This window comes from Sminthopsis crassicaudata, chromosome X (genome assembly GCF_048593235.1).
Source record: "Sminthopsis crassicaudata isolate SCR6 chromosome X, ASM4859323v1, whole genome shotgun sequence".
Lineage (NCBI taxonomy): Eukaryota > Metazoa > Chordata > Mammalia > Dasyuromorphia > Dasyuridae > Sminthopsis > Sminthopsis crassicaudata.
Genome location: NC_133623.1, coordinates 57,722,063 through 57,738,234, shown reverse-complemented (window position 1 = coordinate 57,738,234; position 16,172 = coordinate 57,722,063). Strand labels below are relative to the sequence as shown.

The 16,172-nt window shown below is 44.6% G+C and overlaps 1 protein-coding gene across 5 annotated transcripts in view; it reads left to right on the top strand.

The window, feature by feature from the left end:
* GRIA3 (glutamate ionotropic receptor AMPA type subunit 3) overlaps window positions 1–6,314 on the top strand; it is a 274,320-nt gene extending 268,006 nt beyond the window's left edge. For 2 of the 5 annotated variants that reach the window (XM_074277575.1, XM_074277578.1), the window contains exon 15: window positions 261–698. In XM_074277575.1, the coding sequence (XP_074133676.1) occupies window positions 261–506 (246 nt within the window). In that variant the 3' untranslated portion in view covers window positions 507–698. Of the gene's footprint in view, window positions 1–260; window positions 699–5,983 lie in introns of those variants that run through there. The other 3 variants (XM_074277576.1, XM_074277577.1, XM_074277580.1) reach the window with 3 other exon arrangements.
* The last annotated feature ends 9,858 nt before the right edge of the window (window positions 6,315–16,172 follow it).

The window sequence follows — 16,172 nt, the reverse complement described above, 5'->3', positions numbered from 1 at the left end:
GCTCCTAAAGCTAATTATCAGGGGATTCTGTTTTTAACAACTTTTTTGAGATGCTAGAACCCCTGGGATCCTAACAGTCGGTGGAAGCATAATCTACTCATTGCATGATGCAAGCCAGTTGCCAGGATTGAGCCATATCATCTATGCCTGTGTTTAGTTATCTTGACAGCGTAGGACAGCCCTAAACTGTTACAAAGCATGATGATGTCCCACTGCCTGTGATTTTCCCACCAACTAATCACATTGTCCATTTCTCTTAGGACAAGACCAGCGCTCTAAGTCTGAGCAACGTAGCCGGTGTATTCTACATCCTTGTTGGAGGCCTGGGGCTGGCCATGATGGTGGCTCTGATAGAGTTCTGCTACAAATCCCGAGCGGAATCCAAACGCATGAAACTCACCAAGAACACTCAAAACTTTAAGCCTGCTCCTGCCGCCACTACCCAGAATTACGCCACTTACAGAGAAGGCTACAACGTGTATGGAACAGAGAGTGTTAAGATCTAGGGTACGGCCAAGGCCCGCTACGACTAAGCTAATTGCCCTTCCGTTGCTGTGCATTGTGTGCCCTTTCCTTTTTCAGCTCGGTGATCTTCTTCTTCCGAGCCATGTCTAGTCTTCAGAGTGTTTGTTGGATTCTTTGAAAACTATTCGGCGACTGTGCCTTTCTTGTCACACATAATGAATGATGCTTTCCTTGAGTTTCTGGGTAATATGTTTGTGATTGAATTGCATTCCCTGGTCTTTTTTTTTCCCTTTCCCCTTGCCCTCTCCCGCCATGGAGCAAAGTCTTTAGAGAAGCCGTTCTCATTACTCAGTCCAGTAATCAATGATAAAAAATGAGTAGCAGAAATGAAGTGATCCCAAAGGGAGTTCTTTAAACAGTTATGAATCTAGGGACCCTTTTTTTTTTTCAATAGTTGAGTTATATTTTCCCCTCTTTTTCCCTTCCCCAAGAATTCGTGCTCAGGTAAGTGTTTCTCGGAGGAACGAACTCCTCCTTCCTGTCTCTCCCCCACCCCTCACCCTTCCCATCTATATTCAGACTTCTGCTGTTGGAGGTCTAAAGACCTACAGCAAAACCTCAACTGATTCAGACAGGCCGGAAGACCAGTTTGAATTAAGGAAAGGTCTGATTATAGACATCTTTACACGAATCCATTTTTAATACCTTTCAGAACATATGGCATAATTAATAACCCAACTGATGTCTGCGATAGAAAAGAACAACGAGTGGCCATATTTGTCGGGGTAAATTGTTACTTACTGGATACTTCAGAGAGAATCCTTTGTTCTGGGTTGACTGAAGCCATTGGTGCCCATAAACTCATGGCGATTGCTCCTAAACTTCCACTCACTCTCTTTCCATCCATGACCTCGGGGCAGTCCACCTCTCCAGGGATCCTTGGCTTTTGAAAAACCAACAATTATCCTTCACCATTTGAGTGTAAACAGAATCTCAGTTCCTCGATTCGCTTTTTGTTCTTTGCTGCTGCAGACATTAACTACTTTTCGATCTTAAGCCATAACACGGTCACAAAACAATACTAACAGTGATTTCAAATAGAGGTTCAGCTGGGCCTGCTTTACTGAATGGAAAAAAAAGAATGAGCCCATTTTTAATCAGCATCATCCATTTGCATGCAAACACTTAATGTGTCGATGTCCTTAAAAACATTGTGTTCCCCCAAGCAGGTTAAACACACCCTTTGCAATTCTGTGCACATTTTTAATTTGCTTAGCAACTCCTCCTCTTCATAGAACAGTGCAAAGGCAAACTTCAGCCCAGCCCCCCTCAAATTATCCCAGATTCAGTAATAGTGGGGTCAAAATGAGTACTCTCTAGCATTGAGATAATAAGTTTCTAAATGCTCCAAAATGCTTTTATATCTGTTACCTCATTTGAGGAAAGGTACCATAATGCCCATTTGACAGAGGAGGAAACTGAGAGCCCGTGATACTGTGACTTGCCTGAGGTCACACAGCCACTAAGTGGGGGAACCAAGGGTGGAACCTGGGTTCCCTGATTTCTAGTGGGAACGCTCTTTCTACTGGATCATCATGTCTCTGTAATTGCCCATGTCCTGTTGGTGACCTTTGGGAGCCTAACATGGAAGTAAGCTAGGTGGAGAGCCGAGTCTAGCCCTGTAGGCTCAGTTCTTCGAAGGAAAACTCCTGAGTAGGGGAAACATTGCCAAGCTCCTCCCCGTCCACATCCACCTTAAGGTCTACTTGGTGAGAAGCCATTCTGGCTCATGAGACTCCATGTTCAGGTCCTTCCTTCCTCCCTCCCAGCTGAGATATATGTTGCCATTGAAGGGCTGAGGGGGATTACAGCCCCGAGACCTTTGGATCTGCCGGGGCAGCTGCTGTTACACCCAAGAGTGTCCCAGCACAGTCCCCAGCCAAGGGTGCTCCGTATCTAATTGAAGTGTCTACTGGCCTTCAAGAAAAAATACTCCCAGGGAAGGGGCCTGAGCAAACCCCGGAATCAGCAAACATTGGACCTCAAAGGTACTGAGCAGAAGCATAGCAGCACATAGTCCTATGGTAGGTGCCCCGGAAGAAGAAGCACTTACCTTGGCTCCGAGGCCGAGCTTGCCTTTTGCCCTTTTCTTTGGCTTCAGTCTTGTGCCCTTGGATGAGCCCCTCCCCCAAAGCAAAATCCTGCTTCTTGAGGCTTGAGTAAATGAGAAAAGATTGTGTCTTGATGGACGAACAGCAATACAGTAACACCCCAGTTAGCACCCAGACAACCAGACCATGGTGGGCCTGGAACCAGGGCAGAGCATCGGCCCAAAGGGCTGCCCTCTGAGGTGGCCCGTCGGAGGCCTATGGGAATGAGGGAAAAGCCTTCTAAGTTCTTGAAATAGACTTTGTCAGTGCGCAAATCTGAGCTGGGCCAGGAAATCAATAGTGAATACCTACAGTGAGTTTGACAAAAGTGTTGCTTGGGAGAACACGGGTTAGGTCAACTAAAAAAAGCCTCTCATTTCTTAAGAATTTTGGAAAATCTGCCTTCTCCTGCAGCCTGGGTGTAATCTTGTGAATTGAAGGCTTTCAGATTTAGGACTGGAAGGGATCTTGGAAGCCATCTAGTACGTATTGGGAAATTGAGGCTCAAGGAGGTAATGTGACTAGTGCATTAGTCACAAATAGAATCCTAGCTCTAAAGCTGCAAGGGACTACAAAGACCATCTAGTCCAACCACCTCATTTTACAGATGAGGAAACTGAGGTCCAGAGAGACCAAACGTCTTGCCCAAGGTGACACATCTGATCGCAGATCTAGAGATGGAAGGGACCTCAAAGTCCACCTAGTTCAACCCCCTTATTTGACAGAGGAAAAAAACTGGGGCTCAGAAAGAAGAAACATGCCCAACACCACTCAGTTAGTTGGGAAGAGCAAGACTTGAACTCGAGTTCTCTCTTATTCAAAAACCCAACATCCTTTCCACTACAAGTATTGTGTAATGGCCCCATTGTCTTTCAGAACTCTCTCTGGCTTCTTACATTTCTAATCAGACTCTATTTGTTTAAATACTGGTTATTTCTCAATGATTATGTGATAGTGCACAGATTCCAGATCATAGCTCTAAAGCTGGAAGAGACCACAGAGGCCGATCTAGTCCAACCTCCTCCAATTTTACAGAGGAGGAAACTGAGGTACAGAGAGGTTGACTTGCCCAAGGTCCTACAAGGTAATATGCGTAAGAAGTCGGAATCAAACCCAGGTCCCCTGACTGGTGTTATGGACTCTGGAAACAAGTGTGACCTTTGGGGACAGGGTCTCGTTATCCGCTCTAGATTTACTCTCTCAGGCAATCTGAGCTGTGTGCTCCCATAGAGTTTCTTTGGAGGAGCTAAATGGTGAAAATGATCAAAGATCAGATGAGCCTGCAAACATTGCTGAGACGAGTCCCACCAACCTCTGAAGGGTTGCCTAAACGGGCGGACTTTTGGTTAATTGAAAAAATGACATGAAGTGACCCATCTCGTCTTTCCCCGCTTTGCTGGGTGCCTGAGGTGTTACTGTAATTTGTTTTGCATTTGTGTTTTCCCAAAGTCCTTTCCCCTCAGAGACCTCACTCTATCCTTGCAGCATCCCGGGAGAGAGGGAGGCTGATTGCTCGCCTCTTTTGGCAGATGGGTAGGCAAGCACAGAAGGATTTTCTGAGGCCTGGCAGCTAGTCTACCCAATGGCCAGTGGGAGTAGCGTGTGCTTGGGGCTTTTAGCCAAGAAAAGCCAATTTGTTCACGTTTCTGAAATTGTCTGCTTCCGAGCTCCAGAATAGAGCTCTTAGGCTTGGGAATGGGAAAGGGCAATGTCTGCAATACCCTTTCCATGAAGTCTTGTAATCACTCCTAGCATGAAGAGGGGACGGGTCGTCCAAGCAGGCCATAATCATGCTAGCCCACAGAGGTGAAAGGTGCTGCTGGGACAAAAGGGGAGGGAGAATACATGCATTGGGAAGGGAGGGACCTGCATCTCCATTGGGCAACATGGCGTCAAAGCGAGCAATGGCATATCAAGTCCCTGGATGTTTTGCTTTTTTCCAACCTTAAAACCTTAAATGCTTAGATTGGGGAGAGGAGAGAAACCATCTATAACCTTTCAAGCAATAGGAGGGGCAAGATGCGCCCTCACGAGCCACAAGAAAACATTTAAATCAAATGCAAGAAACATTTTCCTTGCTGTAAATTCTGAAATAAGCATATCTTGACTATAATTACAATGCATAATGTCATTTTTGAGGGGCAGCTAGATGGCGTAGTGGATAGAGCACCGGCCCTGAAGTCAGGAGGACCTGAGTTCAAATCCGGCCTCAGACACTTCACACTTCCTAGCTGTGTGGCCCTCGGCAAGTCACTTAACCCCAAGTGCCTCAGCAAAAAAAAAAAAAAAAAAAAAAAGGAAGAAAAGAAAAGAAAACACTTTCCATCCATCTTTTAGTAAGTTCTTGCTTAGTCTATGCCGAGCACAAGTCTATATAGAGATTTGTAGCATAGTAGCAAAGGTTAGACATCTAGCTAATTGTCCCTAGTGCAAGTTGGAATATGATCAGGTACATGGGTGGGGTTTGGGGCCCAGATCTATGATTTCTTTAGAACAGGGAACTCCCAGATGAAAACTCTCTCTCCTGGTGGACAACTGGCTTATAATTTCTGGTCTTAGTTGCCTAGGGCAATGAGGAAGTAAGTCAACTGCCCGTATGATCCTAGCAGGGATGTGAGGGAGATAGGAAGCAGATGTAGGTCTTTTTACTCCAAACTTCAAGGCAGCGGCCCTCTCTGCCATGTCAGTCACACTGTCTCTAAGTTTCAGTGCACAGGAAAGATAAGACAGAGACTTGAGAAATCCAAGATGGGAGGCCATGTGGAATCGCTTCTTAAGAAAAGGTTTATAGAAAGTTTCTGAAAGGTAGCGGTACTTAAGTTGGGTCTTGAAGGAAAACCAGGATTTTGACATGGTGGGGACAGAGGAGGGATAGTTTAGGTTTGTGCAAATCCACAGGGGTGAAAGAGAACAGGTTGAAGCAAAAGAATAGCAAAGAGTCCAGGTTAGTTGAAATGTAGCATGTAAAGAAGAATGGCGTGAGACAAAACTAGGAAGTCAGGTTAGAAACAGAGCAAGGAGCTCAAATGCCACATAGGGACTTTATCCATGTTCTTGAAGGTAAGAAAGACACTAAAGATCTTTCCACCAGGAAATGGCATCTCAGTGCTAGTGACAGATGATTTCTCTCCTACCAACAACCTAAGTCATCGGCAAGTATCCAAGGCCCCAGGTTCTTTAGGAAGCCCTGCAGGGTAGCTAAGGTTCTGCCTGGCTGGCCTTGGGCACCAAACTTCAGAAAATGGTCTGGCTGGCTACATGAGGGCCTACACCAACTGGTGCCAGTCTGAGAACTGTAGACCCCTAGGGTTTGGCCAGAGGGATGCCCAGCCTCGGGGCACTGCTGAATCTCCCACTTGCCTTTGCAGGTCCCTCCCCACTGGGAGCGTGTGACAGAACGATTCACCGAAAAAGTGGCTGCTTCAAGGATCCTGAGCCAGATTTTTCTCTCTCCTTGGTGTCAGACACGACACGACTATTGCTGATGGTGCAATGACCTTTCAATAGGAAAAACTGATTTTTTTGGTCCTTCAGTGCCTTATGGAACACTCTGAGACTTGCAGCGATGCAAATCATCATTGAAATATTCTTGCTTTGCTTGAAAATCTAACAGACACACAAACATACACACACAAGGTGGATGGGCAAGATTCTCATATGGAAAAAAGGAAATGATTCTTGTAAAAAAAAAAAAAAAAAGCAGTTCCACAAAAGCCATTTTTTGAGATCCCAGTCTATATCATGTACACAGCAAACGAGCATCCGTTCTTCAACGAAACAAAACTGATTTCCCTGAGTTTGGTTCTAAACGCCCCCTTTCTCTGCCCATGCTCCATCTTGGCTAAAATGTCTCCCATCACTTGAGAAACCAGACCAGCATCTCTAGGATCGGCTGCTGCCCAGACGTTTCTGGTATTCTCTGACAGCGGAGATTTTCTCTATCCCCTATATCCTTTCCACATTCCCATCGTGTATATATCCTCTGACCATGAATACAACAACCCTCTGAGAAAAGAGAATTCGAACACTTTGGACAAAGAGACCAACCCATGACTTCTCTGCGGTTGGCAACCAGATCCATTGGAAGGCTTCTGTGATTTCCCAGGTGGTGAAAGGATGGACTGCGCACTCCATTCCCTCTTCCATGGGCGACAGAGGAACAGGACACTCCTCCTATCAGGCATACCTCTCGGTGCTTTTATTCCAACGGATTTCGAGTGGCTTACCAAGAAGCTCAATCACTTTTTCTTGCTTTCTGTATGGATTGGAATCCCCCATAAGTGAAGAGCTAGCAAGCATTTAGGTGAGGGAGATGCTGCTTCAAGTTGTATTTAGAATCACTTTTTTCTCAGAAACAACACTGTGTTTTAGCTCTGCTTTCTCTGATAAGTATGCCTTTCAAGTGTCCACCAATGGAAACAGGACAGTTTTTCACAGAGGGCCTACCATCTCAGCTTAGGCATTTCCTCCAGCTCACTTCACTCTGGTTAGATCTGGCCCACCACCTGTTGCCTGTGACTGCCCATGGCACTCCATCTCAGACTGCATGTGTCTTTTTCTAGTTGGCAAAGGCTAAAAAAAAAATTAAAAAAAAATTAAAGGCGCATTCTTGATCCTATCGCTAAACAGAGATCCTCAGCACCGCTCTCTTGGGAACCTCAAGATGGATCAGTCTCCCCACTGGGGTGTACTATCAGAGGCCCACTTCACTCCATCCGTAAATAAGTAAATAGATTCATCTGTACTGTGGGATTCAACTGAAAAATCTAAACAAATACAGTCTCCACGCACTTATCAATTACCTCCTATATAGCCATCTGTTTTCTGCAGTTTCATAGTCTTAACTCATTGATGATGAGTGCGTATTGGAAGGGAGAAGACCAGAAAGACTGGGCGTATTTGAGTCCTTTCTCAGGCCCAGCTGCTGAAAATTTTAAATTCAGTCTTCAGAAAAGAAAAGAATCAAAAAGTCCTGTCGGATGAAACGTGACCAGGAAAGTGTAATATAAACTCATTTCCCAAAAGTGTTTCATAAAGAGAAGAACTCACCTGTCAAGTATTAAAATGATATTCAACAAGACGAAACTATGGTGGGTTTTTCCCATTTTTTTCATGAAACTGTGACTTTCAACTTTGGAATGCTATATATCATCCCCTGCAGTGGGAAGCTACAGCTGTACGTGACAACATTGTATAAACACAAAGCGACAAACCAGCCTTAGACAGAGAGAAATGGCCATTCGTGTAAGCTATTCCATTTCTCGGCATGAAAACTTCACCAGGGTGAAGGGCTGGTAAACTTGTTTGTTAATTTTTTTTTTAATCTGCATGTATACAATTTTAAAAAGTATCGATTGCTTCAACTTCCTGCTACTAACTTTAAGCTATGAGAGTTCACGCAGTAGAGACTTGAGGATTCGATTTCTTTAGAAAATTTCTTTTCCTTTTGTCGTTAAAACTGCACTTGAGTGAACGAAAAACTTTCCAAGCAAACTAATGGCTATCAAAGCATAAATTGCATGTGTGGGCAAAAGTTCCCAAACCTCAATGTAATGGGGTATTGTACGAACAGTTTTAGTACATTTTGTAAATAAAATTGTAAAGAAATTTCGGCCTCTCTGTTCTGATGTCCAGTTAGTCGGATGGAACGATTCCGCCCTCTAGACTCCCCATGTTCATGCTCATCATACCCAACCAGTCATGCAATCAGTCACTTAACCACTCATTTGCTCACCAAGCCACCCACTCACTCACCGACCCACCCAGCTACTCACTTACCTATCCACCCACTCACTCATCTAATCTACTTATCCAGCTACCCATTCTACTCATTTACCCAACCATCCACTCACCTACCCAGTCAACCGTCCACTAACTCCCCACCCCCTGGCTCCGACTTGGGCCGAGGCAGACCCGTAGGCCTGAACCATGGCATATGAGTTGCTGACAAAAGGAAGCCTGCTCCCCCAAGCTTAGATTTGGTGAAATCCTTAGCTCCCGGAAGCAAAGGCTTTGGGGTTGATTGTAAGATCTTGGGACACAGGGCCAGCATGTGTCTCTCTACAACCTTTTCTACCTCTCTGTGGCCAAAGCTTAGGCCCTGAGGCTCCCATGCTAGCTATCCCTTCCACAGCCCACCTAGATCTTCCATACCAAAATGGTGCTTTGAGCTCTAACACAAGATTGGACTGGTTGGTCTCTAAGGTCCCTTCCAGCTCTAGAATTCAAATTACCCTCCCGCTCTCTTGCTTCATCACAATCTATCTATCTAGCACCCCAGATCTTCGGGGTACTATTCTTTGCTACTTTGCTAATGTGTTAAACATTTGTGCTATGATGCTCGTGTCTTAATGTGGTGGTGGTAAATCTTTATCCTATCACGTACTTCTGACCCACAGGGGGAAAAATCAATCAAGGGCCACACAGAAGCTAGAAGCAGCGTGATGTAGTTAGAATTCCTTTGAGGTCAAGACATATAAAACCCATGAGCATAAAACTGTAATGAATAAATATAACAAATAGTTCTAAATAGTCTATTAATGGCTGATAAAAGGAGAAGGAGCGAGAGAAGGATAGGAAAATAATGGGAGAAATTGTGGGGTTGGAGAGAGGGAAAAAGACAAATAGGGAGTCAGAGAAAGAGCAGCAAAGGAAAAAAGAAGAAGAGAGAGAGAGACCATTGCTGAGAGGGAGAGAAACAGCAAAATAGAGAAGACTGTATGAGAATGGGAGGAAGAAGGAGAAGAAAGAAAATAGGGAGAGGGAAGGAAAAAGGCTCAGCAGGTCTTGAAGTATTAAGTAATGTTCATTCAGCACAGTTTGCTTTTTGCTTGGATTGTGGACGTAGTCGTTCACAATTTGCTCTCTGCTTAGACGGTGGACATCGTTCTGAAATTCGAATTAATTAACTGTTGTTCATAGTTCTTCAACTGCTTTTTATATTCCACTTTCAAAGGTTCCCTTTGACTAGGGTGGCCGTGCAAGCCACCAAGAAGAAATTCTTCTTTAGGCTACAACAGAAGTAACTAGAACAATGATGCTAGCCCAGAGGCTATCAAGCTAAGGGCCAGCTAGCCATTGTTGCGAGGTTCCTCACCTCTAGCTAGATTCGTCATCACCTCAGATGACAAATTTGTGTTCTGACAAGGGTAAGACCAATGCTAAGGTCCAAAAGAGTGACTGATTTGAGGGGCTGTGACAGGCCAGTGTGAGAAATTCTGCCATTCAAAAGGCCTTTCAATACTGCTAAATGACACCCTGTAAGTAGTCCCACCCTTGTACACAGAGCCAGTCCTGGCAACAGGATCCCTATCACTGCTCTTCATCTTTGTCCCAATCGTCACAAAAGTGATGAAAACTCTTGGCCCTCTGTTTTTGTGGTCACGGCTACGCCCAAGTGGAGTGGAGCTTTCTTAATGGTGCCATCTTCAAAGAAGGGCAAGTATTGCTCAAAAGGAAAAGAATTAGTGAGCTCCCATAATACTTCAGCTCTAGAGAGCTCGTGACAGGGCATGGATGCAATCTCCATTTCCCCTCTACAGGATAAAATGTTAAAAGTGTTGAAATTACTGATAGTATTTACTAAGGTCCCTTTTCCTCACAGTGCTAAGAGATCAGTGTTCCAAGGTAGCATCCTCAACTCCCAGTTCTCAAGGGGAATGGGTTCTCTCTACTCTCTGGATCAGACATGAAAATTCGAGCTTTCCCCTAGGCCAGCAGCCCTTCCTCCTCCCCCAGACCCCAGGAGGTTCTGCTTTCAGAACAATAACCAGCCTCAACAATAGCTTTTGCCTTAGCTGTGTCCCTGAAGAGTTCCAGTCAGCTTCCAGGAAATCAGTACTAACACCAGGATTTCAAGGGCCTCTACTTTCATGGGTGTTAGTGGTCACCAAACCACAGCTCCCATCACCTGGGTGAACAGTCTATTGTGAGTAGCTATGGACTAAATGGCCTCTAATGACTCATCCAGTTCTAAATCTGATTCTATGTGTGATCTTGGGCAAGTTCCTTAACCTCTCTTGACCTCAGTTTCCTCCTCTGTAAAATAGTGGGGTTGAAGTAGATGGTCCCTGAGGGCCCATCATTTATCTCTACTCCTATGAAAAAGTCTATCTCCTGTCCATGTCAGACAACAGCATGGTTTATATATCGGTCATGGGCCCCTTGACACTACTTTGAGATATCATAGGGCTATCGAAGAAGAGAAGAGGAAACCGAGATTTATTTTAAGTCTATAAGAAAAGCTTATTGATTAGCGTAATGTGATGCTGGGTCCTTGTCTAAGGGAAAGCATCTCTTTTAAAATGAATAGCTACGACCTTGACCTGGTTGGCAAATCTGGATCTAGGTAAACATAGGTTGGCATTCAGAATACATTCTGAAACCAAACAGAAATAGCTTTGGGATAACCCATGGCTTTTAGTGATCTGTGCCATCCCTCTGCTCCATTGGCACATAACTTCCCTCTGTCATCTGGCACAGGTGAAGAACAGAACATCCTGGTGGGCAAGGATAATATTGGGTGGACCTATTATCCAAGCCTCACAGAATTAGGATACATGGAATCAGTTAGCAAGTATTTATTCATTGCCTACTGTGTGCCAGGTACCTTGCTAAATACAAGACAAAAATTAGTCTGGGGGCACAATGGATAGAGCACCAGCCCTGAAGTCAGGAGGACCTGAGTTCAAATCCAGTCTCAAGACACTTAACACTTCCTAGCTGTGTGACCCTGGGCAAGTCACTTAACCCCAATTGCCTCAGGAAAAAAAAATCAGAGAGTCCTTGCCCTAAAGGAGTACATTTCCTTGGGGGAGCCAGCATGTCCATTTGTAATTCTATCTAAAAGATAAGTAAAGTATATGGTTATTTGGGGGAAGAGGCATAAGAAACTGAGGAAATGAAGAAAGTCTTCAAGTAAAAATCTCTATCAGAGTCCTCCTCTGAAGCCTTCAAATGGTACAACGGGATCCCAAAAGATCGGGATCCCAAAGACTATGGGAACCTGTCTACAGCAAACTCTGGTACTTCCTGCCTAGCTAGAAAGGCTTCAAGCATTGGCCCTCCATCCAGTCCAGCCCAGCTAAGTTTGGAAAGTCTCGTTATTGTCAACCAGGTGATGGATTGCCCAGGCCCAACAATTCCTAGAATGGGGATACAAAAGGCAAGGTGGGTTGGGTGTAGATCCATGATTTCTCAAGCCATTGTGGTATAGCAGAAAGAGTTTTAGGCTTTAAGTCAGAAAACCTGGCCTCCAACTGCTGGGCTACTGTGTGACCTTGGGCAAATAAGTCTCTTTCCCTCTCTGAGCCTCAGTGTTCTCATCTGTCAGATGAGAGGGTTGAACCAGATCAGGGGTGGGGTCCTCCACCCTTTTGGCATCATGGACCTCTTCAGCAGTCTGGTGAAACCATCTCAGAATAAGGTTTGGAAATGCATAAAATAAATTATAAAGGAAACCAGTTATTCAGAATATAGTTAACAAAATATTTAAAAACAAGTTCTTAGATAACAGATAAAGAATCCCTGAACTTGATAGCCCCTGAGGGCTCTTCCAGCTTTAAGTTCTTTAAGATCTTAAGGGAAATTACAGGTAATGCTAAAAACTAGATTCACTGCAGTTCTCCCTTGGATGAATCAGAAATGGCTTCAAGGATGTGGAAGGCCTTCCTATGAGCCTGAGCTCTCATGACCCTGTCGATAAATGGAGGCCTAATTCATTGAGTTCATAGGCAGATCAACCATTTTCCATCATGTCAAATTCACATGGATCACTAGAAACTGTGACATCACCCCAAGATCAAGAAGCAACCCCAAGGTACTCTGTGACACTGTAATTTCTCTTATGTGGCCAGCCTAGTGCCAAGTAACTGATTCTAAGGAAAAGGGGAAATGATTTTTTTCTTTTCCCTGGCAACCACAAGAGTGCCCAAGGAAAGACTGTACCTGCTCTAGTCCACATTTGGACTGTTTGAATAAAGGCAGTGCTGAGTGATTGGGCTTCTTGGAGCAGTCAGAATCAAAACTAAATGAGCACAAGGCCATATAAATTTCCAGAGGGCTTCTTGATGGAGAAGTTGAGGTAGATTTTAAAGGGTGGTTAGGAATCCAACACTTGGAGGTAAGAAAATCTGGGTTCAAATTCTGCCTCCGATGCTGTGATCTTGGGCAAGTCTCTTCCCCTCTCAGGTTCTCATTTTCCTCATCTTTAAAATGAGGAGGTTGGACTTGATGACTTCCACGATCTAAATCTCTGAGCCTGGAAGGGAAAGGTTAGGGCGGCCATGATGGGGTTTGGGAGAGGAGAATGATTTGTCCATCTATGCAAATCCTTCCCATCTGAGTAAGTAGTGTTTGAAAAGCTCCCCAACTACCGGGTCTTACCTAAGGGTGTTTGGGAAAGAGAAATGGACACAACTCCTTTGATTGTCCAAATCCCTAAGTACCCAGAACCCCCAGTGGCAATATCCTTCCCTACCCCAGTGTGGGTTGAGGAATATTTTGTGTTTTGGACCCACTGGGTTCTATCTCAAAATCTCATCTGGGTCCCATATCTTTAAAGGATACTAATGCTTTTGAGGAAACTCATCATCCCTACCAGGTAACACTCCTAAGGAGTGAGCCCAATGAAGGCAGACTGGTGAGAAGAAGTTTTTAGATGGAGGCTACCATTTATCACCCTTTCTGAGGAAAGTCCCTTCCTGCCCCTTCCCCATCTCCCCCATCAGTCATGGAAAGGTCAGCAAAGACTTAGGAGAGGAGCCAGAGATGGTTTCCTCCAGTTTAGGGTTAAAGACCAGCCAATCAGGCTACAAGAGATACTTCCTTGGCTTTCTCTGGGGAATCTTCTCAACTGGATTCCAAGGTTTGCTCTGCTCACCAAGTTCAAAAATATCCATCTCAATAGTGTGTTTTCAGCACTCCTCCATTCAATTCTGTCCCTGAACGATTCCCATACGATGGCATATGAGACCCAAAGCTCATCATGATTACACACACACACACACACACACACACACACACACACACACACACAGAGCCAGACGGCCCAATACAACTTTCAAAAAACTTGTTTAATTCCTTGGTAAAAGTAGCAACCGATACCAGTGAGAAGCTACAAGGCCTAATTGAAGGATCATGGGATTTTGCATCAGGAGATCTGAGTTCAAACTCTGCTTCTGATATTTGCCAATTGTGTGACTTTGGGCAAGTGTATTCACCACTCAAGGCTCCAATTTCCCAACTGTAAGACAGAAAGGATCACTCTTGAAATACCCATGACACAAGAAGATGTCTTCATAAGCATAGTGCCAGAGAAATGGCGGTGGTTATTGATCCAGCAAGGAAAGGATTGGGGCCAACCATCAGTCACAGAATCGGCTGATGGCTCCAAGGCCATCTCAGTCAACCCATTTGTGAATAAACCCACATAATATTCCTCAACAAATGGCCGTCCAGCCTATCAGATGACTCCTAGTGGAAGATGCCCCCTCCTCCACTCCCCTGGCCCAAACCTATAGGTCCAAACATCCAGACAGAGCAGAACTATTTGTTTATTCATTCAGTATTCAACCAACAAATCAAGCACAGACAAAAATAATTCACATTCTATTGAGAGTGGAGGAAGGAGGGAACACCACCACAAAACCCTAAATCTAGATTAGAAAGGGCTCTCAAAATCAATCTAGTCCAGTCCACTCATTTTATAGACGAGGAAACTGAGGATGAGAGAAAGGAAGGGACTTACTTTAGTTCATATGTGCAGCAAATATCAGAGGTGGATTTGAATCCAAGACCTCTGGCTACAGAAGCCACTACTGTACCACACTGCCTCAGAGAAGTATATACAAAACATTTATCCCAGACCTGTTATTTCATTATTATAAGGAGCCCTAGAAAGGAAGCCTCTTCTACCAATACAGAGCTACAGCTTTCACCCTCAGAGAAGCGGTTGAGGCACTTACAAGTTAAATGACTTACTCAGCAGCATATAGCCAGTTTACATCAAAGGCTGGACTTGATTTAACTTTATGATTCCAAGGATAGCCGTCTATCCACTGAGCCACAGTGTCCATGAAAATATATAAAAAATAAATACAAAGTCATTTCAAGGGTGGGAGGGGAAGTGTGCTGGGGTCCTTAAAGACATGGATCCTGAAGGGAGATCGAGTAAGGGTTCATGAAGGTGAAGGCACCAGAACTGAAGCTTGAAGGAAAGCGGAGGTTTGAAGAGGTCTGCAGGAGGTAAAGAGGGAGAACTTTGCAGGCATAGGAAAGACTATGCAAAGACAGAGAGAAAATCTAGAATGCCATGGACAAGGAACATGATTTTAGACCCATTTGAACCCATGAGTGCTAAGATCACCAAGAGAGTATAGAGAGAACCCAGACAGAATCGCAGAGGACAGCCACAGTTGGGAGAGAGGGGAATGAACCAGGAAAAGAGACAGAGAAGGATCAAGGAGACAGGTAGGAGAAGGAGAGGAGTCAGGAAGAAATGTGGCTCAACAGTGCCAAAGGCTGCAGAGAGGTCAAAAAGGATGTGACCTGGGAAAAGGGCCACCAGTATGGGTAATTAAGAGATCGTTGGTTATCTTGGAAAGAACTTCAGTTGGGTGTTGAAGGTAAGAAGGTAGAATGCAAAGACTGAAGGAGAGGAAGGGAAGGGGAGGCAATGAACGTCCCAGTTTGGAATTGGCTGAAAAAGGGGAAGAGAGATAGAGAGAACTGGAGGGAAAGTGAGGGTCAGTGAAGGTTTTTTCTGGTCTGTTTTTTTTTAAAGGGAGAACTTGAGCATATCTGTAGGCAATGAGGAATCAGTAGATAAGGAGAAATACAAAATTTGAGAGATGGAGGACAAGTGATTGCAGGGACATGATAATCTAATTCCAAAAAGGTCTTATAACCCATCCTGAAGTGGTGGGGTATATCATTGGTAGGATATAAGATTTAGAATCAAAAAGACCTGGATTTAAATGTCATCTCAGAACCTTATTAGCTGTAGTCACTTAACCTCTCTGAAGCATTTTCCTCTTCTGTAAAAGAAGGGGTTTATCTTTAGATAATTCTAGGACCTTACATATGATCTTGACTAAATCAATTCCCCAACCTGGGCTTCGATTTGCTCCTCTGTAAAATGAGGGGACTAGACCAGATGGCCTCTGAGGACCCTGCCCGCTCTAACACACAACCATCTTTGGATCCCTTCCAGCCGGAATCTGTGATCTTCTGATCCATCCCAAAGCCCAGCACTCCAACTATGAAGGAGGCAGGTGGTCCTGGACAGACCCTGCCAATCCACTGTTCATCCATCAAGTATAGACCAGTCACCTACTCTGAGCCCAGTCTGCTAGGAGGAACATGATTGCTTCCCCATTCAATACCATTTAGAAGGTCATGATGGGCACTGAAAAATAGCCTTGTAGCTCTATATATCTAAATTACTTCCCTTGGCCTCAGTTTCCACATTTTGTAACATGGAGGCTTTGGATGATCTCTGAGGTCCCTTCCAGTTCTAGATCTGTGATCCTGTAGGAACAGCCTACCAGGTGAGGGACC